Below are 27,152 nucleotides of genomic sequence, written 5' to 3' on the forward strand. Positions count from 1 at the left end.
TATGTATTATCATTTTTAGACTATGATTTTTTCTGTACTTTTTAACTCAGGGGCCCCCAACCTGTGGCCTATGGCCCACTACTTGGCCATCGGGCTGTGTGAAGGGATGGCTGTGCATGCGTGTGTGTGCATGCACTCACCCCACCTCGCACTAGTACCACCCCGAGCATCCCGCCGGTGCTAGCACCGCCCTGCGCCAAGCATCCTGCCAGCATTAGTGCCACCCCAATGTGTCCTGCCGGTGCTAACACCACCCCATTTGTGGCGCTTGTGTGTGACCCATTTGTGCGTGCACATGCACGCGTAATGGTGCCTGCCTCCCTTTCCAGGCCGCCAAACCAAAAAAGTTGGGGACTTCTGTTTTAACTGTATGCCAGTCTTTCACTGTAATAAAGATTTATATGATTTTATCAGTTTATATAGTGCTTTTTTTTTTTCCTCCAGGAGATCACATTGCATATGAAATCTTTAGAGAAGGAAACTCAGCAACTAGGATCAGGCCAGGGTTAGGAGGAATCAAGATGTTTGTTTGGCTTGAGCCTCAAGCTCCAAGTGGCTTCAAAATTAAATATGTGCAAAGTTTTTAAACTCTAAAATAATCAAATTACATTTAATTCTCTCTTCCTTCCCTATTCCCCTCTCTTTTTTGGTGCCATTTTTGGAGCATCTCTGTTATCAAGTCACATTTTATTATACTTAGGAGCTGAAAATGCTTAAAATGGTTCAAAAGCCTCTGGATCTTTAAGAGGACCATCCTGTAATGCAAACCTTAAATGGCTACAACATTCTGATGTCTTTGGGGAACAAAATGGAACAGTAGCACAGAGAGAAGGAAGGGAAGAATTAATAATTTATAGTAGTAGTAGTAGTAGTAGTAGTAGTAGTAGTAGTAGTAGTAGTAGTAAAGTTGGAAGGGACCTTGGAGGTCATCTAGTCCAACCCCCTGCTCAGGCAGGAAACCCTACACTATTTTGGACAAATGGCTGTCCAGTCTCTTCTTAAAAACTTCCAGTGTTGGAGCATTTACTGCTTCTGGGGGCAGGCTGTTCCACTGATTAATTGTACTTACTGTCAGGAAGTTTCTCCTTAATTCTAAGTTGCTTCTCTCCTTGATTAGTTTCCACCCGCTGCTTCTTGTCCTGCCTTCAGGTGCTTTGGAAAATAGTGTCTGACTGGCTAGTTAACAGTGTTTCTCAACCTTGACAATTTTAAAGCATGTGGACTTCAACTCCCAGAATTCCACAGCCAGCATTGCTGGCTGTGGAATTCTGGGAATTGAAGTCCACATGCCTTAAAATTGTCAAGGTTGAGAAACACTGGGCTAGTACAAGAGTTCCTTGCAAAGAGCAATGTTTCTTTTGATTATCATTCCACAAAGAATTCAATTTTTTCCCCCTTTGGGGCGTTATCTCATACATACAATCAAAATACCAGATGGAAAAAAAGAGGGGCAATGGGTATGAATGTGAGGAGAGGAATAACAATATATGTCATGCTTAAGAATTAATTGAGGAGCAGAAATAAAAGAACTGTAACTGAATCCCATTACCCAAACATTCAAAATAGACACAATGAAATTGATAAAAAGGGAATAGTGGAATTCCCAACAAGTAATCCCTTGTTGGGATTACTATATCCCTATATTCTTTTAACAGTAGAAAGAATATATGAATTAGACACACCAAAATCTGACCACTATATAACTAATAAAACCAAACAATATTAAGCAACGGGCTATCTCATAGCCAGAGGAGCTGGTCCCGGGAGCCAGACCAGAAGCCACCAGCCTACAATCGGAGAAACACTCCATTTCTTCAGAAGAAAAGTTTGAGAAGCTCAGATTTAAAGATAAAAAGGATCTGTTATCAGGAGAATAATGGGGAACCGGTTGCAAAGATGTTGACTAGATCTTGAAAGAGTGCAGCTGCAGGAACAGCTGAGTGGGTAGATTTTGTGGGAAAGAAGAAGAGCCAGTTTGGTGTAGTGGCGAAAGCCCCAGAACTGAGAAAGGCTCAGCTCCAGTCCTGCCTCATGCACGAAGCCATTAACAAAACCCCCGCCTAGAAAGCCAGCAACAGAATAGCAACACTGCTAGTTGCTGTGTAATAACACCCAACAGGAGAGGGAGCGGCTAAGCTGAAAAGTGTTAAAACCATCGAGTATTGCTAGAGAGGACGTGGGAGGGAGCAGAAGGGACGAGGAACTTCCTCTTCTGCATGGCCCATAGGAGGTTGAAGCAATGGGAGACAGTTTTCCAGCTCTTCCAAGGACAGTGGCTGGCAGGTCAGTTGGGGACAGGTCGGAAGAACCGCGAGGAGCAAGTTGGGCTATTTGGTTTCCTCCACGGTGTAGAGCAGTGTTTCTCAACCTTGACAATTTTAAGGCATGTGGACTTCAACTCCCAGAATTCCGCACCCAGCATTGCTGGCTGTGGAATTCTGGGAGTTGAAGTCCACATGCCTTAAAATTGTCAAGGTTGAGAAACACTGGTGTAGAGAGAAGGAACAAGGCTGAAACATACCATCTGCTGTTTCTTTCCTCCCCAAATATAATTTCATAGATTCTGCTCACTTTAAAACTCTGGTCCACATTTTTCTGCTGGTTAGGGAGACTTAAATGTCTCCTTGCTAGGGGCGACTCCTTGTGGTTTTTATGAGCACGTTGTTTTCTGGGCAAGTGAGGAGTTTAATGGGCAAAACTGGTGCTTTAAATCTTGCAGAGGTTTTAGACACCATTTCCTCTGTTGACGCCTCCCCCCAACATTAGACCACAATATTTGAGCGTACCCAGGTTTGACAAATTTTTCAGGCTGAAATACACATGGATTTTTGACACGCATACATTTGTAGATGTGTGTATCTGTATTTCTCTCTCTGCATATATCTGTATAAACCAGTGGTTCTCAACCTTTTTAATGCCGCGACCCCCAACCGGTCGTAAGTCGAGGACTAAACCGGTCATAAGTCGAGGACTACCCAACCGGTCTTAAGTCGCGGACTTTCCCTGCCCGGGAGCACCGCGCATGTGTGGTGCCGCCTCCTGCGCTGGCCGAGGCGTACCTGGCAAGCGTCAGAGACGGAGCAGGCCGACCACCAGCTGGCCCAGCCCAAGGGAGGTAAGGCACTCACCGGAAAAGGGGGAAAAAATGGACAGCCTTGCTTGGCGACCCCCGTGAAATGGTCGATCGACCCCAAATGGGGTCGCAACCCATAGGTTGAGAACCGCTGGTATAAACTATCCTCAGCATTTCCAGTTATCTTTGATAATAACAATGGTAGAAAATTATGATATACAGATAGTACACAGCTTACGACCACAATAGAACCGAACTTTTCTTTTGGTAAGTGAAACATTTAAGTGAAATTTTGACCCATTTTATGAACTTTCTTGACAAAGTGTTAAGTGAATCACTGCAGTTGATAAATTAGTGTCATGCTTGTGAAGTGAAACTGGATTCCCCCTTGATTTTGCTTATAAGAAAGTCACAAAAGGGGATCACATGACCCTGGGACACTGCAACCTTCATAACTGTGAATTAGTTACCAAGCATCTGAATTGTGATCACATGACCATGGGGATGCTGCAATAGTCGTTAAGTATGAAAACATCGTAACTTTGAACAAGAGAATGTAATGATTGTACGGTTATTTGAACATGGATCTCAGAGTCTTCTATCTTTGAAATGAATCATAATTAATGTTATAGATAAATTTAATACTTTGGCGTGATTGCTTCCTAACTGTAATTTATGCTTTTTTCTTGCTGTTTTCACATCTTGTGCATCCATTTATATTATGTGAATTTTTTGGATGAAAAGGCTGTGCAGAAGATCATCTTGGACAAGTCAGAATCAGAATTTATGCTTTTTTCTTGCTGTTTTCACATCTTGTGCATCCATTTATATTATGTGAATCTTTTAGACGAAGAGGATGTGCAGAAGATCATCTTGGACAAGTGAGAATCAGAAGCAGCATTAAAAAGGAAAATCCAGCCAGTAATCAAAGATTTTTCCACTTTCTCCAGAAAACCACAAACTTCTTCTATCAGATGACAGACAAAAGAGAGAATAAGAGGGGAGAGTTTTGAGCTGGAAAAAACAGACTCTGTGGAATTCAAGGAAGCACTCCATGAAAAAGTCTGTTTCCAAAATCAGAAAAAGAAGGAAATATCTGGAAATCAGTGGGGAGGAACGAGTCACTTGGACTGCATGACTGTCTGCCCTATGTGGCAATATATTTGATTTCCATATCCAAAACTGTCGTAGGTGGAAAAGCCTCACAGATGTGCATATTGTGGGATTGCAGACCTTATGTGATTATGAACGAGAGGACTCACACTGGACAAAAGCCCACCCAGTGCTGCCAATGTGGCAAAAGCTTTAGGAACCAGGCCACCTTAGCAATACACAAGAGAATGCACACAGGAGAGAAACCATATGAGTGTCCCGATTGTGGGAAAAAGTTTGGTCAGAATTCCCACCTGGCGAACCACCACAGAACTCATATTGGGGAGAAACCAGTGTGTCTGGAATGTGGGAAACACTTCAGACACCGTTCTGACTTGGTGGTACACCAGAGGACTCACACTGGGGAGAAACCGTATGAGTGTCCAGATTGTGGGAAAAGTTTCAGTCATAATTCCGACCTGGTTATACACCAGAGGACTCACACTGGGGAAAAACCATATGAGTGTCTAGATTGTGGGAAAAGTTTCATCCGGAATTATGCCCTGGTGATGCACCAGAGAATTCATACAGGGGAGAAACCATATGAGTGTTCAGATTGTGGGAGAACTTTCAGTCGGAATTCTGGGCTGCTAATACATCAGAGGACACATACAGGGGAGAAACCGTACGAGTGTTCAGATTGTGGAAAAAGTTTCAGCCAGAATTCCCACCTGGTGAAACACCAGAGGACACACACTGGGGAGAAACCTTACGAATGTTCAGACTGTGGGAAAAGTTTCAGTCAGAATCAGGTGCTGGTGATGCACCAGAGGACTCACACAGGAGAGAAACCATATGAGTGTCCAGATTGTGGGAAAGGTTTCAGTACTAGGACTAACCTTATTAATCACGTAGGTTTACACACAGGGGAGAAACCTTTCAAATGCCTTGAGTGCGGACGTTGCTTCACGCAAAATTCCTCCCTTATTACACACAAGAAAATGCACATGAGGCAGAAAGAGATGATTGCAGAGAAGGCTTGAATTTCTTGTCTGACCTACTTTTGGAAATGCAGCTGAGAAACTACTTAATTTTGGGCCTGATTCACTTTAGTCAAATATGTCTTAATATGAACCATGAGAGAGGAGAGAAAAGGAAAGGAAAATGTTGTTTTTATAAGAGCTAACTACCTATATCTGGCTGTCAGCAGAAATTACTGAATGCCGTATATTAGAAGACAGGAGCACTCAAATTTACTTACAGGTTATGGTTCCTCAAATATGAAAAAATAAGGGGTTCAGAGTTTAACTTCTCCTAAGACTTCCAACTATTTAGTGCAGGAAGAATGCCTGTTCACATTGTGGTTAGGGTGAAATACAGACTGGTAAATATATGAGAGAGGGCTCAACAACAACAGCAGTGTAAAATTTCACATATAAAGGCTGTTGAACATATCTGTGAAGATTCTCAGTCATCCAGGTCATGGTTGTCCCAAAGGTGCTTTTTCCAAGAGGCAACTCCTGGACTTCCTTTGTTTTTCCTTGAAGACATTTCGCTTCTCATCCAAGAAGCTTCTTCAGTTCTGACTCCACCATTCAGTCAGAAGTGAAGAAGCTTCTTGGGTGAGAAGCGAAATGTTTTCAAGGGGGAAAAAAAAGTCCAGTTGTCTCTTGGAAAAAGCACCTTTAGATTGTTGAACATGATGTATAGGTGCTGTAAGAATATTGAAAAGAATGGGGTTGTCATTTTGAGCAGAGGATCTTATTATTATTAGCAACTCCTGCTGCGATCCTGTTTGTTTAGGGGTGCCGCTTGTCAGCTTTTGATGGCTGGTGCAGCACCAAGGGGCTGACAGTTTTGTTGCATTTTCCCCAGGGTGGCGGAGATGCGAGAAAAAGAATTGCACAGTGGTAAATGTTTCATTTTTAAAAACACGTTGTATAAGATCCCTGAATAGCTTTTGACAAGGGAAAAAAATGCGTAGTGTCAGCATTGGTGTGATAATTGGGACAATGGAATGCGAAGCTCTCTTCGCAACACTTTGGAAATTTGTCTAATTCTTTCATTCCACTCTCGGGGCTTCTTTTAAAAGTCCCCCCCCCTCCCAAAAACAAATCCCTAGAACAGTGATTCTCAACCTGTGGGTCGGGACCCCATTTGGGGTCGAACGACCATTTCACGGGGGTCGCCAAACAACGCAGCCCGCCATTTTTTCCCCCTTTTCCTTAGCTGTACTACTCCCTTTTATTCTATTGGCTTTTGAAAGCCAATAGAATAGACTCTCTTGAATAGAGTCTAATTCTATTGTCTTTCAAAAGCCAATAGGAATTGTCCAGGCTGTCTCTGCCCTGCTGAGCCCGCCAAAAGTCCCATTCTGCAAACGGTGTGGCACCAGCTGAGTAGTCCTCGATTTACGACCGGTTGAGTAGTCCTCGACTTACGACCGGTTGGGGGTCACGGCATTAAAAAGGTTGAGAACCACTGCCCTAGAAGTAAACAGAGGAAAATTATTAGGAGCAGCTAAGTGGCATTTTAGCTATGCGGGTGAACGGTTCCGATTTTGCTGCACTTAGAAGACACCAAAGAATTCAATTTTGTTCATTTCAGTAGGATAATTCAGGTTATAATACGATGCCCCCCTGACTCTGCACACATAGAAACATCAGAGGACGTGCTTTGCCAGTGATTGTATTGCAGAGATGTTCATACCAGGCTCATCTGACCATGATTTCATAAATAGTCGGGGTATACATGACACCTCCCTGCTGGTTTCAGATAGGAATCCTGCTACAGGGTATAAAGTTGCCAGCTTCTAAGGTTCATCACTTAAAACTTGTCAGATGATGATTTGTGCCATAAACTAATGTTAACAAGCATCCAAGTCACCATACTGATGTGCTCTGTAGAGTGATAAATTTAGTCTGCCACATATTAACCTTTATGCTCCCAACACCTCTCTCATGCTCCTAGCCCAGGGGTAGACAACCTTGGCTCTTTTATGACTCGTGGACTTCAACTCCCAGAATTCCTGAGTCCACGAGTCATAAAAGAGCCAAGGTTGCCTACCCTTGTCCTAGCCCTTCTTATATAGCAGTAGCAGTAGCACTTAGACTTATATAGCGCTTCACAGTGCTTTACAATCCTTTACAAGGGGTTTACAGTCAGCATATTGCCCCTCCCAGCAATCTGGGTCCTATATTACCCAAAATTACCTATATTACCTGATATAGGTAATCCTGGAGTTACAATAGTTTGTTCAGTGACCGTTCAAAGTTACATCGGCATTGAAAAAAGGGACATATGACCGCTTTTCGCACTTACGACCTTTGCAGCATCCCCATGGTCACGTGATCAAAATTCAGACGCTTGACAACTGACTCATATTTACAATAGTTGCTGTGTCCCAGGGTCATGTGATCACCTTTTGCGACCTGACAGAAAAAATAATGGGGCAGTCAGATTTACTTAGCAACTGAGGCAAGAGAAGTCGTAAGATGGGGCAAAACTCACTTAACGACAGAAATTTTGGGCTTAATTGTGGTCGTAAATCAAGGGCTATCTGTAGTTCCATTTATAGTTCTGCTTTTAAGTAATTTGTATCTCTTTTATAACTCAGCTTTTTATAATAATTACTACTTTGGGACATTGATTATTTTCCATGCTTTTAAATTAAATGTACCCCTCATTCTTTGGTCTTTCACTGTAATAAAGATTTGGCTTGATCTGATCAGTTAATATCATACGTTTCCCCCCACCCCCCCACCCCCCCCAGTAGGTCACATTGCAAATGTTCTTTTTATAGAAGATGCCCAACATTCAGGAGGAACAAAGAGGCTTGTTTGGACTGAGCCTCAAGCTCCAAAGGGCTTCAAATTTAAACATGTGCAAAGTTTTTAAACTTTTAAACCATCAAATTACATTTAACAAAAAAGAACTAAGGGTGACATGATAGCAGTGTTCCAATATCTGAGAGGCTGCTACAAAGAAGAAAGGGCCAGCTTGTTTTCAAAAGCACCTGAAGACGAAAGAAGCAGCAATGGATGGAAACTAAGCAAGGAGAAAAGCAACCTAGAACTAAGGAGAAACTTTCTAGCACTGAGAACAATTGACTAGTGCAGGGGTAGGCAACCTTGGCTCTTTTATGACTCGTGGATTTCAACTCCCAGAATTCCTGAGCCAGCATGGCTCAGCTTGGAAACTTCTCCCTTTCCCTTCAGCATGGCTGGCTCAGGAATTCTGGGAGTTGAAGTCCATGAGTCATAAAAGAGCCAAGGTTGCCTACCCCTGGTATAGGGTCTCCTGCTTGATCAGGGGGTTGGACTAGATCTCCAAGGTCCCTTCCAGCTCTGCTATTCTATATTCCTCCCCTGTCTCTTTCTTTGGTGCCATTTTTGGGCACCTCTGTTATCAAGTCACGGTTTATTGTGCTTAGGAGCTGAAAATTATTGAAACGGTTGAAAAGCCTCTGGATCTCTGAGAGGATCATTCCATAATACAAACTCTTAGTGGCTACAACTTTCTGATGTCTTTGGGGAATCAAATGGGACATAGAGAAATGGAAGGGAAGACGTTGGAAGTGTTCATGGCTGACTGGCTATTATAAGAGTTCATTGCAAAGGGTATGGTTCTTTTGATTATCATTCTGTGAAGACTCCATCTTTTTTTCCCCTCGGGAGATGTCTCATGCATACCACCAAAACCAGATGGCAAAAAAGAGGGGCAATATACTGTATATGAGTCTGAAAATAACAATAGCAATAATAATTTATGGCACACTTAAGTTTGGAGTAGAACAAATATTGATTTTAATTATATATATTGGATACTTTGATATTGACACGAAGGGAATAGTGGAGTACCCAACAAGTAACTCCTTTGCAATAAAAAAGATAACTTAGACCCCACAAAACCTACAAATGATATATAACTAATAAAACAAAACAAAATTAAGCAACAAGCAATCTTAAAGGAGTGTGAGTTCAAGTCCCACCTTAGCCATAAGAACCAGCTGGGTGACTTTGGGCCAATCACTAGTGCTCGGCCAAACCCACCTCACGAGGGTTACGGGGGGGGGGGAAATAGGTGGAGGAAGATGTGTTGGAGCCGCCTTGAATTACAGGTAGTCCTTGACTTACAACAGTTCATTTAGTGACCGTTCAAAGTTACAACAGTTGGATTCCAAGACCAGTTGCAAGAATTGGGTATGTCTAGTTTAGTAAAAAGAAGCAGTAGGGGTTGACATGATAGCAGTGTTCCAATATTTTAGGGGCTGCCACAAAGATGAGAGGATCAACTTATTTTTCAAAGCACCAGAAGGCAATGGGTGGAAATTAATCAAAGAGAGAAGCAACCTGGAATTAAGGAGAAATTTCCTGGCAGTGGGGGACAATTAACCAGTGGAACAGCTGGCCTCCAGAAGTTATGGGCACTCCATCGCTGGAGGTCTTTAAGAGACTAGACAGCCATTTGCTGTCCTGCTCGACAGGAGTTTGGACTAGATGACCTCCAAGATCCCTTTTTATTCTATGGGGAAAAAAAGGCTGTTGGAGCAGCCTAACGGTAAAGGCACCAGGCTAGAGATCGGGAAGTACTCAGTCCCAGTTCTAGTTAGACCTGAAGTCGTCAGCCAAAGCCGCTACTCGAAAGCCGCCAACACAGCAGCGGATAGCCCGATCGCCTTCTAATACCATCTAACGGGAAGGGAAACGACTGAGCTGAAGGTGTATTAAAACAATAGAGTATTGCATTGCTAGAGAAGATTTGGAGAAGGACAGAGGAACTTCCTCTTCCGGCTGAGCCATAGGAGGACAGAGGCGTAGAGGGCGGCTCTCCTGCTCTTCTCAGAGTCGAAGCTGCAGCTGGAAGGTGAGTGAAGGGCAGGTCGTAAGTCGGGCTGTTTGGTTTCCTCGCGGCATGGAAGCAGCGAAGGGACAAGGCCGACACATACTCAGCTGCTGCATATTCTTTCCCTCCCCAAATTTTATTCCAGTGATGCTTCATGATAGTAGATTAGACATGAGGAGACTAGAGTCTAGTCTAGAGTAGACTAGACTAGAGACTAGGCAGGGGTAGTCAACCTTGGCTCTTTTATGACTCGTGGACTTCAACTCCCAGAATTCCTGAGCCAGCTAGGAATTCTGGGAGTTGAAGTCCACGAGTCATAAAAGAGCTAAGGTTGACTACCCCTGGACTAGAGGATAGGGATAGGGATAGGGATAGGGATAGGGATAGGGCGGTGTGATAGGACACATGAGGAATTTGTCTCCGGTGCATAAGCTCACAAGCAACAAGTGATAAATCATCATAACCATAAAGTACAATCATAAATCATAAGATACAACATTCAGCGATAGTCATAGGATACTAAATAAGCAATCAACATAAATCATAATAGGATACTAATTAGTAATCAACATAAATGATAAGATAGAAACAATAAAGTTATAGTCATAAGAATCTAAGGAAATAGGTAGTAGGAAAGACGAGAAGGATAATAGTAATACAGTAAAATTGGTTCCTTCAATTTTCTGCTGGTTGGGAGATTTAAAAAGTCTTTACTTTAGAGTTGACTCCGTGTGCTTTTTCTTTTCATCAGTGTGTTGTTTTCTTGGCAAGTGAGGAATTTCATGGGCAAAACTGGTGCTTTAAATCTTGCAGAGGCTTTGGGCATCATTTCCTCTGAAGATGTTCACTTTTTGTCTATCCTATCCTAACATATCCTATCACCAAAACAATATCGAAAAAGTTAAATATCTGAGAGATAAACATATAGCACAAAAAGGTTCTGTTCAAAGTCAGCACGTGAATGGACATAATTGTCGTAAAAGTTTAATTTGATAAGAAATAGTAGTATTGGTTGGGAACTTCTCCAATTTATCTTCTTTCATTTTAATTCATCTATTGTGGTCTGCATTTTTTCTTGGATTTCTTTTTTCAACTCAGCATTATATTGGATGAAGCCTCTTATCACAGCTTCACTTGCATCTCAAACAAATTTTTATATGAACACACTTTTCAAGGTTATCAAATAATTTGTTTATTTGTATTGTTACCAGCCACGTGATCTTTTTGTAAAATTGCCTTGTTGAATCTGCAATGAGAAGATCTCAATTTTGTGTTAAACTTTAAAATGAGCGGATTATGGTCTGAGAAGTTCTTTGGTAAAATATCCACTTTGACTATTCTATTAGCTGCATTCTTTGAAATCTGTATCCTATCAATTCTTCAAAATGACGGACATCTTGAGAAAAATGTATATGCTTTTGCAGACCCATTTTTGTGTCTCTAAGAGTATACCGGTGCCAAATTCTCCATCAAGCCAAAGAAATATTTTTGGAAGTATGTCCTGATTAGGCTTGATTTTCTTTGCCTAAAATTCTGTATAACTGAGGGCCACGATCTCTCAACATATGCCAATTCTGATATGAAAATGGAGAAAATTGAAAAAAGTGGGGAATTTTTTTTCATCATGTGGCACATAACAACAGCGATTACCTGTTTTTAAACCCAGCCTCTTCTCCCAAGTCTCCAATCTTAAATCCATGGATTGGGTAATTTTTGCCGGAAATTTTTCCAAAAACGTTTTCAAATAAAAATAAAAATCCTTTGCCTGTTTTCTTTGCTCACAGGTGAGGACCATGGTTGAAGCAATAACAATAGCTTCTCCAATTCCAAAGTAATTCTAATATAAATAATAAGTCCAGAAATATTAGAAATATCCAAGATAGAAAAATAGCCTGTATTGGACTAAAAACTTTTAGTATACCAGTTCTGGAAGTTTTTTCAGGCTGAAACATACATGGATTTTTAACATATGCACATATGTAGGTTTGTGTACCTATATTTCAATATGTCCTCTATCCTCAGCATTTCCAGTGATTTAATACTAAATGCTAAGAATTTGTGATTTACTAAAATCAACGAGAGAATGTCATGATTGCTTTGGTATTTGAACTTGGATCTCATAGACTTCTATCTGTGAAAGGAATCATAACATTAAAGGTAACTCTTCTATTTTGGTATGTTTGCTTTTTGATTGTAACTTATGCTTCTTTTCTTGCTGATTTCACATCCTGTGCATCCATTTATGTTCAATAATTAAACTAACCATTTTATGTGAATCTTATAGACGAAAAAAGACACCAGGAGGAGCATTCTTGACGAGAAGGAATCGCAACAAGCATTAAAAAGGAAAGCAAATCTAGCCGGCAATCAAAGTTTTTCCTACTTCCTCCAGAAAAATCAAAACAGTCCTCCATTTCCCCAGCAGCTAACAGACAAAAAAAGAGAGAAATAACAGGAAGACTGTTTGGAAATTATTGAGTCTGTGGAGCTCATTAAAATACTCCACAAAAAGGACAGAAGGGGTCATTTCCAAATTGAAAAAAAAGGAAATATCTGGAATTCAGTGGGAAGGAAGGGATCACTTGGACTGCATGAGTATTTGCCCTATGTGGCAATATTTTTGATCTCCAGAAACCAATTGGTAGAAAAGCTCCCAGATATGCATATTGTGAGAAAAGCACAGATTGCAGATCACACCTGATTATGCATCAGAGGACCCACCCTGAAGAAAAGCCTTCCCAGCGCCCTCAGTATGGCAAAATCTTTAGGACAGATACTACCCCAGATATATACCAGATGACACACCCAAGGGAAACACCGTACGAATGTCTCAATTCCAAATTTATTATACACGAGAAGACTCACAATGGGGATAAATCGTATGAATGCCTGGATCCTGGGAAAGGCTCCAGTCACAATTCTGACCTGGTGATACACCAGAGGATACACACAGGAGAGAAACCGTATGAGTGCTTAATTTGTGGGAAAAGTTTCATTCGGAATTATGCTCTGGCTATACATCAGAGGACTCACACTGGAGAGAAACCTTACAAGTGTCTGGATTGTGGGAAATGTTTCAGTCAGAATTCCCACCTGGTGACCCACCACAGGACTCACACTGGTGAGAAACCATATGAGTGTTCAGATTGTGGGAAAAGTTTTAGTTGGAAATACGGCTTGGTGATACACCAGAGGACTCACACAGGAGAGAAACCATACATGTGTCCGGATTGTGGGAAATGTTTCAGTTACAATTCTGATCTGGTGGTACACCAGAGGATACACACTGGGGAGAAACCATATGAGTGTCCTGATTGTGGGAAAGGTTTTCGTCAGAATTCCGACCTCCTGGTACACCAGAGGATACACACTGGGGAGAAACCGTACAAGTGTCCAGATTGTGGGAAAGGTTTCCTTCGGAGTTACGCCCTGGTGATTCACCAGAGAACTCACACCGGGGAAAAACCATACAATTGTCTGGACTGTGGGAAATGTTTCAGTCGGAATCCTGATCTGGTGCTACATCAGAAGACTCACACTGGGGAGAAACTGTACAAGTGTCTGGATTGTGGGAAACGTTTCACTCATCGTTCCACCCTGGTGACACACCAGAGGACTCACACAGGGGAGAAACCTTATGAGTGTCCAGTTTGTGGGAAAAGTTTCAGTACTAGGTCTATCCTTATAAATCATGTAGGTTTACACACAGGGGAGAAACCTTTCAGATGCCCAGAGTGCGGACGATGCTTCTCGCAAAGGTCCTCCCTAACTGCACACAAGAAAATCCACATGAGGCAGAAGGTGTTGAGTGAAGAGAAGGCTTGAATTTCTTTTCTGATCTACATTTGGAAATGCGATGGAGAAATTGACAATTTGGGGCCTGATTCAGAATTTCTTTTCTGATCTACATTTGGAAATGCGATGGAGAAATTGACAATTTAATTTGGGGCCTGATTCAGAATTTCTTTTCTGATCTACATTTGGAAATGCGATGGAGAAATTGACAATTTAATTTGGGGCCTGATTCAGAATTTCTTTTCTGATCTACATTTGGAAATGCGATGGAGAAATTGACAATTTAATTTGGGGCCTGATTCACTTTAGTCAAACATATCTCAGTACTGGGCATGAAGAAGTAGAGAAAAGACATTGAAGAATTAAATTTTGTTCTTTTCAATTCAATTCAGAGATTAGGTCAGTAGTGGCGAACCTATGGCACAGGTACCAGGGTGGCACTCAGAGCCCTCTCTATGGGCACGTGCGCCATCGCCCCAGTCCTAGGCCTTCAGCTGGGTTTTATAAAACCTTTTTGCTTTAGGACTCTGCCGCCGTGTGCAAAAAAAAAAAAAAAAGTTCAGTCAATTTCAACTTCTTGCAAAGTTGGAATTGATTGATTGAACTTTTTAGTCCCACCCTGTCTGCTGTTACCACTACAGCAGTGGTTCTCAACCTGTGGGTTGGGACCCCATTTGGGGTCGAACGACCATTTCACGGGGGTCACCAAACAACGCAGTCCGCCATTTCCCCCCCTTTTCCTTAGCTGTGCTACTCCCTTTTATTCTATTGGCTTTTGAAAGCCAATAGAATAGACTCTCTTGATAGAGTTAATTCTATGGCTTTCAAAAGCCAGTAGGAATTGTCCAGGCTGTCTCTGCCCTGCTGAGCCCACCAAAAGTCCCATTCTGCAAACGGTGCTGCACCACTTGAGTAGTCCTCGACTTACGACCGTTGAATAGTCCTCGACTTACGACCGGTTGGGGGGTCGCAGCATTAAAAAGGTTGAGAACCACTGCACTACAGCCATGCCCACCCAATGGGCCACACTCACCCAATGGGCCATACCCACCCGGCACCTGACGATGCATAAGTGGGTTTGGGCACTCGGTCTCTAAAAGGTTTGCCATCACTGAATTAGGTTATAATACAATGCCCCCATGGCTCTGGACATCCAGAAACTACAGAGCACATGTTTCTCAAGTGCCTGTATTATGCTCATAACAGGTCAATACTACATAAATACTTGGGACACACAAGAGAATGCTACACGTTCCTGCCGTTTTCAGAGAGGAACCCTGCTACTGTACAACATAGAACGTTGCCGGGTTCTGCAGAGCAGCACTTAAAATTTGCGAGACAATGGATAACCTGTGCCATAAACTAGTCTTAATAAGCATCCAGCTTGTCATACTAGGCTATAGGTTTAATCTGTCACGTATTCATCTTTATGCTCCTTAAACCCACCTTGTGCTCTTAGCTCTCCTTTTAGTTCTGTTTAGACTTCAGTGTTAATATATAGTCTCGTATCTTTCAGTTTTTTTATAATAATAAGGTTTGGACTTTGATTATTTTCTGTAGTTTTTGACTGAACGTACCCAAGTTCCTTATGCTGGTGTTTCAGTGTAATAAACATTTGATTTGATTTCATCAAGTAATATAATGCTTCCCCCCCCCTCTATGATCCCCTTGCAGAAGGACACCCAACAGCCAAAAACATGCCAGGAGTGAGGAGGAACCAACAGGCTCTTTGGCCCTGAGCCTCAAGCTCCAAGGGGCTTCAAAATTAAACACATTGCATAGTTTTTAAATGTTAAAAAGAGCCGAGGTGGCGCAGCAGTTAGAGTGCAGTACTGCAGGCCACTTTAGCTGACTGTGTTCAACAGGTCAGCGGTTCAAATCTCACCGGCTCAAGGTTGACTCAGCCTTCCATCCTTCCGGGGTAGGTAAAATGAGGACCCAGATTGTTGGGGGCAATGTAAATATATATATATATATATACATTGCCTACTGGTGTACACTGCTTAGAGAGTGCTTGCACTTAAAGTGGTATATAAGTTTCATAAATAAATAAATGTTGAAATAATTAGATTATGGTCTCTCTCTGCCATTTTTGGGCACACCCCTTACCATGTCATATTTTATTATGCTCAGGAGCTGAAAATTATTAAAATGGTTCAAAAGCCTCTGGATCTTTGAGAGGACCATTCCATAACGTGAACTCTTAATGCAGTGTTTCTCAACCTTGACAATTTTAAGGCATGTGGACTTCAACTCCCAGAATTCCACAGCCAGTCCACATGCCTTAAAATCATAAAGGTTGAGAAACACTGTCTTAATGGCTACCACATTGTGATGTCTTAGGGCAGGGGTAGGCAACCTTGGCTCTTTTATGACTCGTGGACTTCAACTCCCAGAATTCCTGAGCCAGCCATGCTGGCTCAGAAATTCTGGGAGTTGAAGTCTACGAGTCATAAAAGAGCCAAGGTTGCCTACCCTTGTCTTAGGGGAATAAAAAGGAACTTTAGCAAAGAGGAAATGGAAGAGAAGAACGTGGAAGAATTCCTGGTTGACTGGCTACTGAGTGCCAATGGAGTTCGTTGGCAAGAGTGTTTCTTTTGATTTTCATTATGTAAAGACTCAGTTTTTTTCCCCCTCTTTTTGGGGCATGTTTCATACACACAACCAAAACACTAGAACAGTGGTTCTCAACCTGTGGGTCGGGACCCCATTTGGGGTCGAATGACCATTTCACGGGGGTAGCCAAACCACGCTGTCCGCCATTTTTTTCCCTTTTCCCTAGCTGTCCTACTCCCTCTTATTGGTGGCCACACCCACTTGGGGGTCACCACAACATGGAGGACTGTATTATGGGGTCACGGCATTAGAAAGGTTGAGAACCACTGCACTAGAAGGCAAGAGAAAGGGGGCAGTGGGTATGAGTGTGAGGAGAGGAATAAGAATTTATGCCATGGTTAAGAATTTAGTGTGGAGCAGAAATAAAAGGACAGAAGGCCATGATGCCAAGATTCAAAGTAGACACATTGAGACTTTCATGAAGGGAATAATGGAATACTCAACAAAAAACCCTTTACAATAAAAAAATTAATTAGTTGACAGCCTATTAACCATATAGGAAATTAAGCAATAATCTAAAAGCCAGAAGGACTCTTCCCCAGGACCAAGCTACAAGCCACCAGTCTCCAATTGGAGAAATTTCCTCAGAAGAAAAGAGCCACAAGTTTGTAGTTGATCATTAGGTCAAGCATGACAGTAGCCCTTGAGATGCCAATTGATAGGCAAAAAGTATGTCCATGAAAGAGTGATAGATGGGCAGGGGAAATTAAAATGAGAAAAGGAGCTGCTTTCTTGACCCACGATGCTACCCAGGAAGTGCTTTCTTTGCCACCTTGAGTTTCTGAAAGAAAAGGGAATAAAATTATTATTAATAATAATAATAAAAAAGTTGGAAGGGACCTTCAAAGTCATCTAGTTCAACCCCTGCTCAGGCAGGAAACCCTACCATTTCGGACAAATGGCTGTCCAGTTTCTTCTTAAAAATTTCCAGTGTTGGTGCATTCATTGCTTCTGGAGGCAGGTTGTTCCACTGGTTAATTGTTCTAACTGTCAGGAAGTTTCTCCTTAGTTCTAGGTTGCTTCTCTCCTTGATTAGTTTCCATCCATTGCTTCTTGTCCTGCCTTCAGGTGCCTTGGAAAATAGCTTGACTCCCTCTTCTTTGTGGAAGCCCCTGAGATATTGGAACACTGCTATCATGTCACCCCTCATCCTTCTCTTCATTAAACTAGACATACTCAATTCCAGCAACTGTTCCTTATATGCTTTAGTCTCCAGTCCCCTAATCATCTTTGTTGCTCTTCTCTGTACTCTTTCTAGAGTCTCAACATCTTTTTTACATCGTTGTGACCAAAACTGGATGCAGCATTCCAAGTGTGGCGTTACCAAGGCATTGTAAGGTGGTATTAATACTTTACGTGATCTTGATTCTATACCTCTGTTAATGCAGCCTAATCCCTATGTTGGGATTGTTTTCATTCAGATGTCTCCATGCAACAGAGTTTCAAGCCAACAGCTGAACTGGGGCATTCTAAGTCTCGTTGGGCCTCGTTGGATGGGTCGCATCGCCACCCACCCGCCCCCCTCACCCCAATGTTTTCCTTTTGTTTAGTTCTCGCTTCTAGCAAACAAAGCCACTGGGTCAGTTGGAGTAGCCATGAGTGCATCCCCGAGAGACCCGAAAAAACAGGTTAGGGATCGAACTTGCTAGAGTGAAGCTATCAATATGGTCGATAGTTTTGAAAAACACTTGACGGCGCATAGAGTACAGTAATCAATCTAAAATCTCGCGAAGAACAGAAGCCTCTACTTCAGCCTTCTGTCGCTAGATGGCGCGCGCTCTATTAAAGGAGTAACACGCACGACTAGAAAGCCGTCAATACAGTTGATGGTTGCTGACTACTAACATCCAACGGGAGCTGGAGCGTCAGAGCCGAAAGGTGTTAAAACAATAGAGTACTGGATTTCTAGAGAGGATGTGGAAGAGCGGAGAAGAACAGAGGAATTTCCTTTTCCGGCTGACCCTCCGGCTGGGAGGATGGTAGCATGGAGGCCGGCTGTCCTGCTGTTCTCAGGACTGCAGCAGCTGGAAGGTGAGTTGAGGATCGGTCGGAGGAGAGGCCGGGAGCAAGCAAGACTGTTTGGTTTCTTCCACAGAGAAGAAGCAGAGAAGAAACCAGACTGAAACATGTCAGCTGCTGCTGCTGCATGTTCCTTCCCTCCCCAAATTTTGTTCCAGTGTTGCTGGTCGCTTTAAAAGTGGTGCCGGCAATTTTCTGCTGGTTGGGAGATTTAAAAAGTCTCCTTCAGTTTAGGGTGGAGTCTTTGATTTTATGGACGTGTTGTTTTCTTGGGAACTGGGGAGTTTCATGGACAAAACTGGGGATTATATCTTGCAGATGCTTTGGGCATCATTCATAGATTGAAGCCCCTCATCTGTTGAAACCCAGCTCCATCTAAAATTAGACCCAAATGGTTGAATATACCCACATTTTTGAGGGTGAAATATGCATAGATTTTAACATATATTTGTAGGTGTGTCTACCTATGCCTGTCTCTGTGTGCATATCTGCATAATCTAGCCTCAATATTTCCTGATATATTTGAAAATAACAGCTTGTAGTGGTAAGAATTTGTGATTTGTTGAAATCCAGAAGAGAATTTAATGTGTGGCTTTTGAACTTGGAACTCACTAGTCTTCTATGGGTCAAATGAATCATAGTTAATGTTAGAGATTAAACTAGCTATTTGGCATGTTTGCTTTTTCATTATGATGATTTTCCTTTTACTATTTTCAAATCTTCTGCACCCATTTTATAAACAACCATTAAACTAACCTTTTATGTCAATCTTGTAGACCAAAAGGATACTAGGAAGAGAATTCTGGACAAGTGAGAATCACAAGCAGCATTAAAATGGAAAACAATTCAAACCAGCAGTGAAAGTCTTTTCCACTTCCTCCAGAAAACTACAAAATTCTTTTCCTTCCCTAGACAGGTGACAGACAAAAGAGAGAATAACAGTAAAAGAGTTTTGAGCTGGAGTGTATAGAACTCAAGCAAACACTCAAGAAAAAGGTCAAGGGGCATCATTTCCAAATTCAGAAAAAAGGGGAATACTTTGGAAATCAGAGGGGAAGAAGGGGTCACTTGGATAAGCATATAAGGCAGGCAGTCATGAAAGCTTCACACCGTGAAGAAAGAAACAGTAGCTTGAATCAAAGAAAACTATATGGGTGTCCAGATTGTAGGAAAACTTTCAGTCGGGATTCTCACCTGATGATACATCAGAGGACACACACAGGAGGAAAACCATATGAGTGTTTGCATTGTGGGAAATGTTTCAATCATAATTCCAACCTGATGATACACCAGAGAACTCACACAGGAGAAAAACCCTATGAATGTTTGCACTGTGGGAAAAGCTTCAGTCATAATTCCCATCTGGTTGTTCATTTGAGGACTCACACCGGAGAGAAACCCCATGAGTGTCCAGATTGTGGAAAAAGTTTCAGTCATAATTCCAACCTGATGATACACCAGAGGACTCACACAGGAGAGAAACCATATGAGTGTTTGCATTGTGGGAAAGGTTTCAGTCATAATTCCCATCTGGTTGTTCACCTGAGGATTCACACAGGAGAGAAACCCCATGAGTGTCCAGATTGTGGAAAAGGTTTCAGTCAGTATTCCAATCTGATGATACACCAGAGGACGCACACAGGGGAGAAACCATATCAGTGTCTGGATTGTGGGAAATCTTTCAGTTCAAAATCTGGCCTGGTGATACACCAGAGGACTCACACGGGGGAGAAACCATATCAGTGTCTGGATTGTGGAAAAAGTTTCAGTCAGTCTTCCAGCCTTGTGAAACACCAGAGGACTCACACAGGAGAGAAACCGTATGAGTGTCCGGACTGTGGGAAAGGTTTCTGTACTAAGACTAACCTTATTACTCACGCAGGTTTACATACAGGGGAGAAACCTTTCAAATGTCCAGAGTGCGGACGATGCTTCTCGCAAACCTCCTCCCTTACCACACACAAGAAAATCCACATGACACAGAAGGTGATGAGTGAAGAGAAAGCTTGAATTTCTTTTTCTGACCTGCCTTTGCAAAAGCAACTGAGAAATTAACTAATGAATTTGTGGCCTCCTTCAGTTTAGTCAAACCTGTCCTCACTATTAGGCATTTTGGGAGGAGAGGAAAAAAATGAAAATGGAAAATGTTACCTTGATCACGGTTAACTACTTGTGTTGGCTTAACAGCAGAATGTAGTAGATATTCCCTTTTGCAAAAATAGCGTAATTGCTACCAAATGTTTTTGAGGATTTTTTTTTACATGTTGATTATCAGAGATCATAGAAAAGCAACATACAGAAACCTGCTACAGATGCTTAAAAATATATATTAGAACAGTGGTTCTCAACCTTTTTAATGCCGCGACCCCCAACCGGTCGTAAGTCGAGGACTACTCAACCGGTCGTAAGTCGAGGACTACTCAACTGGTGCAGCACCGTTTGCAGAATGGGACTTTTGGCGGGCTCAGCAGGGCAGAGACAGCCTGGACAATTCCTATTGGCTTTTGAAAGCCAATAGAATTATACTCTATTCAAGAGAGTCTATTCTATTGGCTTTCAAAAGCCAATAGAATAAAAGGGAGTAGCACAGCTAAGGAAAAGGGGGGGGGGGAAATGGTGGACTGCGTTGTTTGGCGACCCCCGTGAAATGGTCGTTCGACCCCAAATGGGGTTCCGACCCACAGGTTGAGAACCACTGTATTAAAAGATAAGAGCTCTCAGATTTAGTTAGCATTTGTAGATCCTCAGATATAAAATGATAGGAGAGGAGAAGCAAAGAGGGTTTGGAATTCATCTTTTCCTAATATTTTCTGAAAATCTGCAAAAAGCATCCCTGTTCAGACTATGAACAGTGAAGCACAGAATGGAAAACATAAGAGGTGTGGGACAGTGAGAACAGCAAGAAAATAACATATCTGATGTTTGTTGAGCATGATATGCAAATGCTGTTGGAATATTATAGAGAAAAGGTGGTTGTATCTTTTGAGCATAGCATCTTCTCCTGTTGTGATCTCATTTGCTTGGAGGTGCCTTCCAAGGCTGGTGGGTGATAGCATTGCAAGATGCTAAAATTTTGGCTGAGTTTACAAACAGCAAAGAAGTCAAGGGTTGTTCATTTCAGTAACACAATTCAGGTTATAATACAGCACCCCTGTGGCTCTTGATACACAGAAACAACGGAGCACTTGCTTCTCCATTGGCTGTATTAGAGAGACGTTTGTACCAGGCTCATCTCCCCTGTACTGCATAAACTGCTGTTCTCTTATTTCCATTTAGACTTTTGTTTTTTAATATACTCTGTCATTTTTGTCTTTTTTTTGGTACAATTGCTATATTTTAGATTTTGCTTTCTATAGTTTTTAGCTGAATACACCCCATGTTTATTACACTGATCTTTCACTGTAATAAAGATTTTAAACTTTAATCAAATTATATTTAATTTTCATCATACTTAGTCCTCTCTTTTTTGTATTTTTAGGTACATCTATTACTGAATTTTTTGTATGCTTTAGGCGCTGAAAATGCTTGAAGTAGCTCTAAAACCTCTTGATCTTCCAGACGACCAATTTCATAAAGCAAACTCTTAATTGCTACAAGATTAGGATCTCTTTGTAGAACATCAGCATGGAGGGAATGAAAGAGGTATAGTGTTTGAAGCTCCAGCCTACAGATGGAGAAGTGGCCAGTTCCAGGCCTGCTATAGGCCTGAAGTCATCTGGGCATGGTTTAGATGGTATAGGTCAGTGGTGGCAAACCTATGGCACGGGTGCCAGAGATGGCACTCAGAGCCCTCTATGTGGGCACGCACGTTGTCACCCCAGTCCTAGGCCTTCAGCTGGGTTTTATAAAACCTTTTCACTTTAGGCCTCCGCCACCGTGTGCAAAAAAAAAAAAAAAAAGGTTCAATCAGTCAATTTCAACTTCTATGGGAAAAAAAAAGTTCTTGCCAAGTTGGAATTGATTGATTGAATTTTTAGTCCCACCCAATCTGCCGCTACTACTGCAGCCATGCCAACCCAATTGGCCACACCCACCCAATGGGCCACACCTACCCGGCACTTGACGATGCATAAGTGGGTTTTGTGTTGCAGTTTGGGCACTCGGTCTCTAAAAGGTTTGCCATCACTAATATAGGTTCTCCTGTTTGAGCAGGGGGCTGGACTAGAAGACCTCCAAAGTCCCTTCCAGCTCTATTCTGTTCTATCCCTGGCCAATCCCTCTCTCAGGCCTAGGAAACAGGAAAGGCGGAAACCACTTCTGAAAATCCTTGCAAAGGAAACCACAGAGAAAGCAGTCCAGCCACTTTGACAAGTGTCACGTCTGACTTGAAGGCACTTAAAAGAAATAGTGGCTGTAAGGGTCAAGGGCAGGGGAATAAAACTCCAAAAATGTTCTAGTTCAGTGTCAGATCAGGCATGAAGGCAGCTTCCAGCAGCTATGCAATATTGGGAGGCCAATTGAGAGGCAAAAAGTATATCCATGAAGGGAGAGATAGGCAGATAAGGGAGATTAAAATGGGTCTCTTTCTTGGCCCAGGATGCTATCTAGGAACTGCTTTCTATGCTTCTTAGTGTTCCAGAAAGAAAACAAAAATCAATACATGTTGGGGTTGTTTTCATTCAGACTTCTCAGTGCAACAGAACTTAGAGCCAACTGTTGAACTCGGGTCTTTTGAGTCTAGTTGGGCCAGCATCTCCATCATCTCCCCTCCCCCCCCAAAGGATGCTTTCCCTTGGTTTAGTTCTTGCTTCTGTTGCAGTAGGTATGAATGCATCAATGTCACATACAGTAATCAGTCAAAAATCTTGCAAATGACAAGCCTGTAATTCAATAAAGGAGAATATTTGTAGCTCAGGTTTTAAATGGGAGGTCCTTGCTGCTCTCTGAACTTGCTTCTTTTTTTTTGCAGACATTTCATTACCCAAACTAGGTCACATCAGCAGCACTGATGATGTTACCTAGTTTGGGTAATGAAATGTCTGCAAGAAAACAAGAAAGCTCACAAAGCACCAAGGCCTGTACTTCAGCCTTCTGTGGCTAGATGGCGAGCGTTTTATTAAATGAATAACACCCGGAGAATAGAAAGCCGTCAATACAGCACCGGCACCGATGGTTGCAGAATCCAACGGGAAGAGGAGCGAAGGAGCGGAAAGGTGTTGAAACAATAGAGTACTGGATTTCTAGAGAGGATGTGGAAGAGTGGAGAAGAACAGAGGAATTTCCTTTTCCGGCTGACCCTCCGGCTGGGAGGATGGTAGCATGGAGGGCGGCTGTCCTGCTCTTCCCAGGACTGTAGTAGCTGGAAGGTGAGTTGAAGAAGGTCGGAGGCTGTTTGGTTTTCTCCACAGAGTAGAAACAGAGAAGAAACTAGCCAGTGTTTCTCAACCTTGACCGTTTTAAGGCATGTGGACTTCAACTCCCAGAATTCCACAGCCAGCATTGCTGGCTGTGGAATTCTGGGAGTTGAAGTCCACATGCCTTAAAATGGTCAAGGTTGAGAAACACTGAACTAGACAGAAATATGTCAGCTGCTACTGCATGTTCTTTCCCTCCCTAACTTTTGTTCCAGTGCTGTTGGTCGCTTTAAAAGTGGTGCCTGCTAATGTTCTGCTAGTTGGGAAATTTAAAATTTCTCCCTCGCTGGTATGAATTAAGAACTGCTTGGACTTCAAACTAATGGTAGAATTAAAAGATATACATAACTGTACATATAATTGTATATATAATTGTATTGTATAAAAGATGAGGTTTATATAGAGGTTAAGAACAATGTATAAAATTTTTGTACTATGATAGGAACTGCTTGGAAAATTCATTCTGGAATGTCATGTTTGTCCATTATTGTTTTAATTGTATTATGAATAAAAATTAAAAAAAAAAAAAGGTGGAGTCTTTAGGATTTCCATGGACGTGTTGTTGTCTTGGAAACGGGGGGGGGTTCATGGACAAAACGGGGGATTATATCTTGCAGATGCTTTGGGCATCATTTCATCGGTTGAAGCCTCTCATATGTTGAAGCCCTCCCGCGCTCTGCCCCCCTCCGTCTAATATTAGACCAAAAAGTGTGAACGTGTGCACTCCTGGGACATTTATATCGCTGAAATACACATGGACTTTTAACATACTTACATTGAAGGTGGACCTATATTTGTCTCCGTGTGCATACCTGTATAATCTATCCTCAGTATTTCCTGATCTATTTAAAAATAACAGTTTGTAATGCTAAGAATTTCTGATTTGCTGAAGTCCAGGAGAGAATTTGTTTGTGTGGATGTTTGAACTCGTTAGTCTTCTATGGGTCAAATAAATCATAGTTAATGTTAGAGGTTAAACTAGCTATTTGGCATGTTTGCTTTTTCATTATGATGCATGCTTTTTTCCTTTTGCTATTTTCACATCTGCACCCAATTTATAAACAGCCGTTAAACTAACCTTTTATGTCAATCTTGTAGACCAAGAGGATGCTAGGAAAAGAATTCCACACAAGTGAGAATTACAAGCAGCATTAAAAAGGAAAGCAAATCCAACCAGAAATGGAAGTCTTTTCTACTTCCTCCAGAAAACTACAACATTCTTCTCCTTCCCTAGACAGGTGAAAGAGAGAATAACAGTAAAAGAGTTTTGAGCTGGAGTATATAGAACTCAAGCAAACCCTCCAGCAAAAGGGGCATCGTTTCCAAATTCAGAAAAAAGGGGAATACTTTGGAAATCAGAGGGGAAGAAGGGGTCACTTGGATAGGCATATAAGACAGGCAGTCATGAAAGCTTCACGCTGTGAAGGAAGAAACAGTAGCTTGAATCAGAGAAAACTATACGGGTGTCCAGACTGTAAGAAAACATTCAGTCGGGATTCTCACCTTATGATACACCAGAGGACTCACACAGGAGAGAAACCATATGAGTGTTTGCATTGTGGGAAAAGTTTCAGTCAGAATTCCCATCTGGTAGTTCACCTGAGAACTCACACTGGAGAGAAACCATACAAGTGTCTGGACTGTGGGAAATCTTTCAGGTCAAAATCTGTTCTGGTGATACACCAGAGGACTCACACAGGGGAGAAACCGTATCAGTGTCTGGATTGTGGAAAAAGTTTCAGTCAGTCTTTCAGCCTTGTGAAACACCAGAGGACTCACACAGGGGAGAAACCATATGAATGTCTTAATTGTGGGAAAGGTTTCAGTCAGTATTCCAACCTGATGATACACCAGAGGACACACACAGGGGAGAAACTATACAAGTGTCTGGACTGTGGGAAATCTTTCAGGTCAAAATCTGTTCTGGTGATACACCAGAGGACTCACACGGGGGAGAAACTGTATCAGTGTCTGGATTGTGGAAAATGTTTCAGTCTGTCTTCCAGCCTTGTGAAACACCAGAGGACTCACACAGGAGAGAAACCATATAAATGTCTTAACTGTAGAAAATGTTTCAGTCAGTATTCTCACCTTGTAATACACCAGAGAACTCACACGGGAGAGAAACCATATGAGTGTCCAGACTGTGGGAAAGGTTTCAGTACTAAGACTAACCTTATTACTCATGCAGGTTTACACATAGGAGAGAAATCTTTCAAATGCCCAGAGTGCGGACGATGCTTCTCGCAAATTTCTTCCCTTACCACACACAAGAAAATCCACATGACACAGAAGGTGATGAGTGAAGAGAAGGCTTGAACTTCTTTTCTGATCTGCCTTTGCAAAAGCAATTGAGAAATTAACTATTTAATTTGTGGCCTCATTCAGTTTAGTCAAACCTGTCCTCACTATTAGACATTTTGGGAGGAGAGGAAAAAAATGAAAATGGAAAATGTTACGGTTAACTACTTGTGTCTGCCTAACAGCAGAATGTAGAGGATATTCCCTTTTGCAAGAATAGCTAATTTTTGGTAATTGCTACCAAATGATTTGGGTAGCAAATGATTTTGGGGATGGTTTTTACATGTTGAACAACAGATCATAGAAAAGCAACAGACAGATTTTCAGAAACCTGCTGCAGATGCTAAAAATGAGAAGATAAGAGCTGTCTGATTTACTTAGCCATTTTAGCTCCTCAAGTATAAAGTGATAGAAGAGAAGAAGTAAAGAGGGTTTGGAATTCATCTTTTCCTAATAGTTTCTAAAATTTTGGGCAAGAAGAGTCCCTGTTCAGACTGTGAACATTGAAGCACAGAACTATGAGGCACAGAATGGAAAACATGAGAGAGGTTTGGGACAGTGAGAGCAGCACAAAAATTACATAATGAGCATGATATGCAAATGCTGTTGGAATATAATAGAGAAAGGCGGTGGTTCTTTTTCAGCATAAGATCTTCAAGCTTACTAGCAACTCATGCTGTGATCTCCTTTGCTTGGAGGTGCCTCTTGTTAACCTTTGAAGGCCGGTGGGCGATAGCACTGCAAGATGCTAAAATTTTGGCTGAGTTTAGAAAGGCCAAAGAAGTCAAGGGTTGTTCATTTCAGTAACACAATTCAGGTTATAATACAGCACCCCTGTGGCTCTGGAGCACTTGCTTCTCCAGTAGCTGTATTAGATGTTTGTACCAGGCTCATCTGTTCTGCATAAACTGCTGTTCTCTTATTTCCATTTAGACTTTTGTTTTTTAATATACTCTTGTCATTTTTTTTGTTTTTTTGGTACATTTGCTATTTTTTAGACTTTGATTACTTTCTATAGTTTTTAGCTGAATACACCTCATGTTTATTAGGCTGGTCTT

At 41.9% G+C, this 27,152-nt stretch overlaps 1 protein-coding gene across 1 annotated transcript; it reads left to right on the top strand.

The window, feature by feature from the left end:
• The first annotated feature begins 1,342 nt into the window (after window positions 1-1,342).
• On the top strand, window positions 1,343-27,152 carry LOC120305041 (zinc finger protein 420-like). Its single transcript, XM_039336348.1, has 5 exons — window positions 1,343-2,283; window positions 3,818-5,172; window positions 12,875-13,828; window positions 19,388-20,376; window positions 25,284-27,152. Exons 2-5 carry the CDS (start codon window positions 4,282-4,284, stop codon window positions 26,110-26,112), a joined length of 3,663 nt encoding a protein of 1,220 aa, XP_039192282.1. The 5' UTR covers window positions 1,343-2,283; window positions 3,818-4,281; the 3' UTR covers window positions 26,113-27,152.

Source organism: Crotalus tigris, unplaced genomic scaffold (assembly GCF_016545835.1).
Source record: "Crotalus tigris isolate CLP2741 ecotype Arizona unplaced genomic scaffold, ASM1654583v1 scf7180000017666.379230911805:20528666, whole genome shotgun sequence".
NCBI classification, from domain to species: domain Eukaryota; kingdom Metazoa; phylum Chordata; class Lepidosauria; order Squamata; family Viperidae; genus Crotalus; species Crotalus tigris.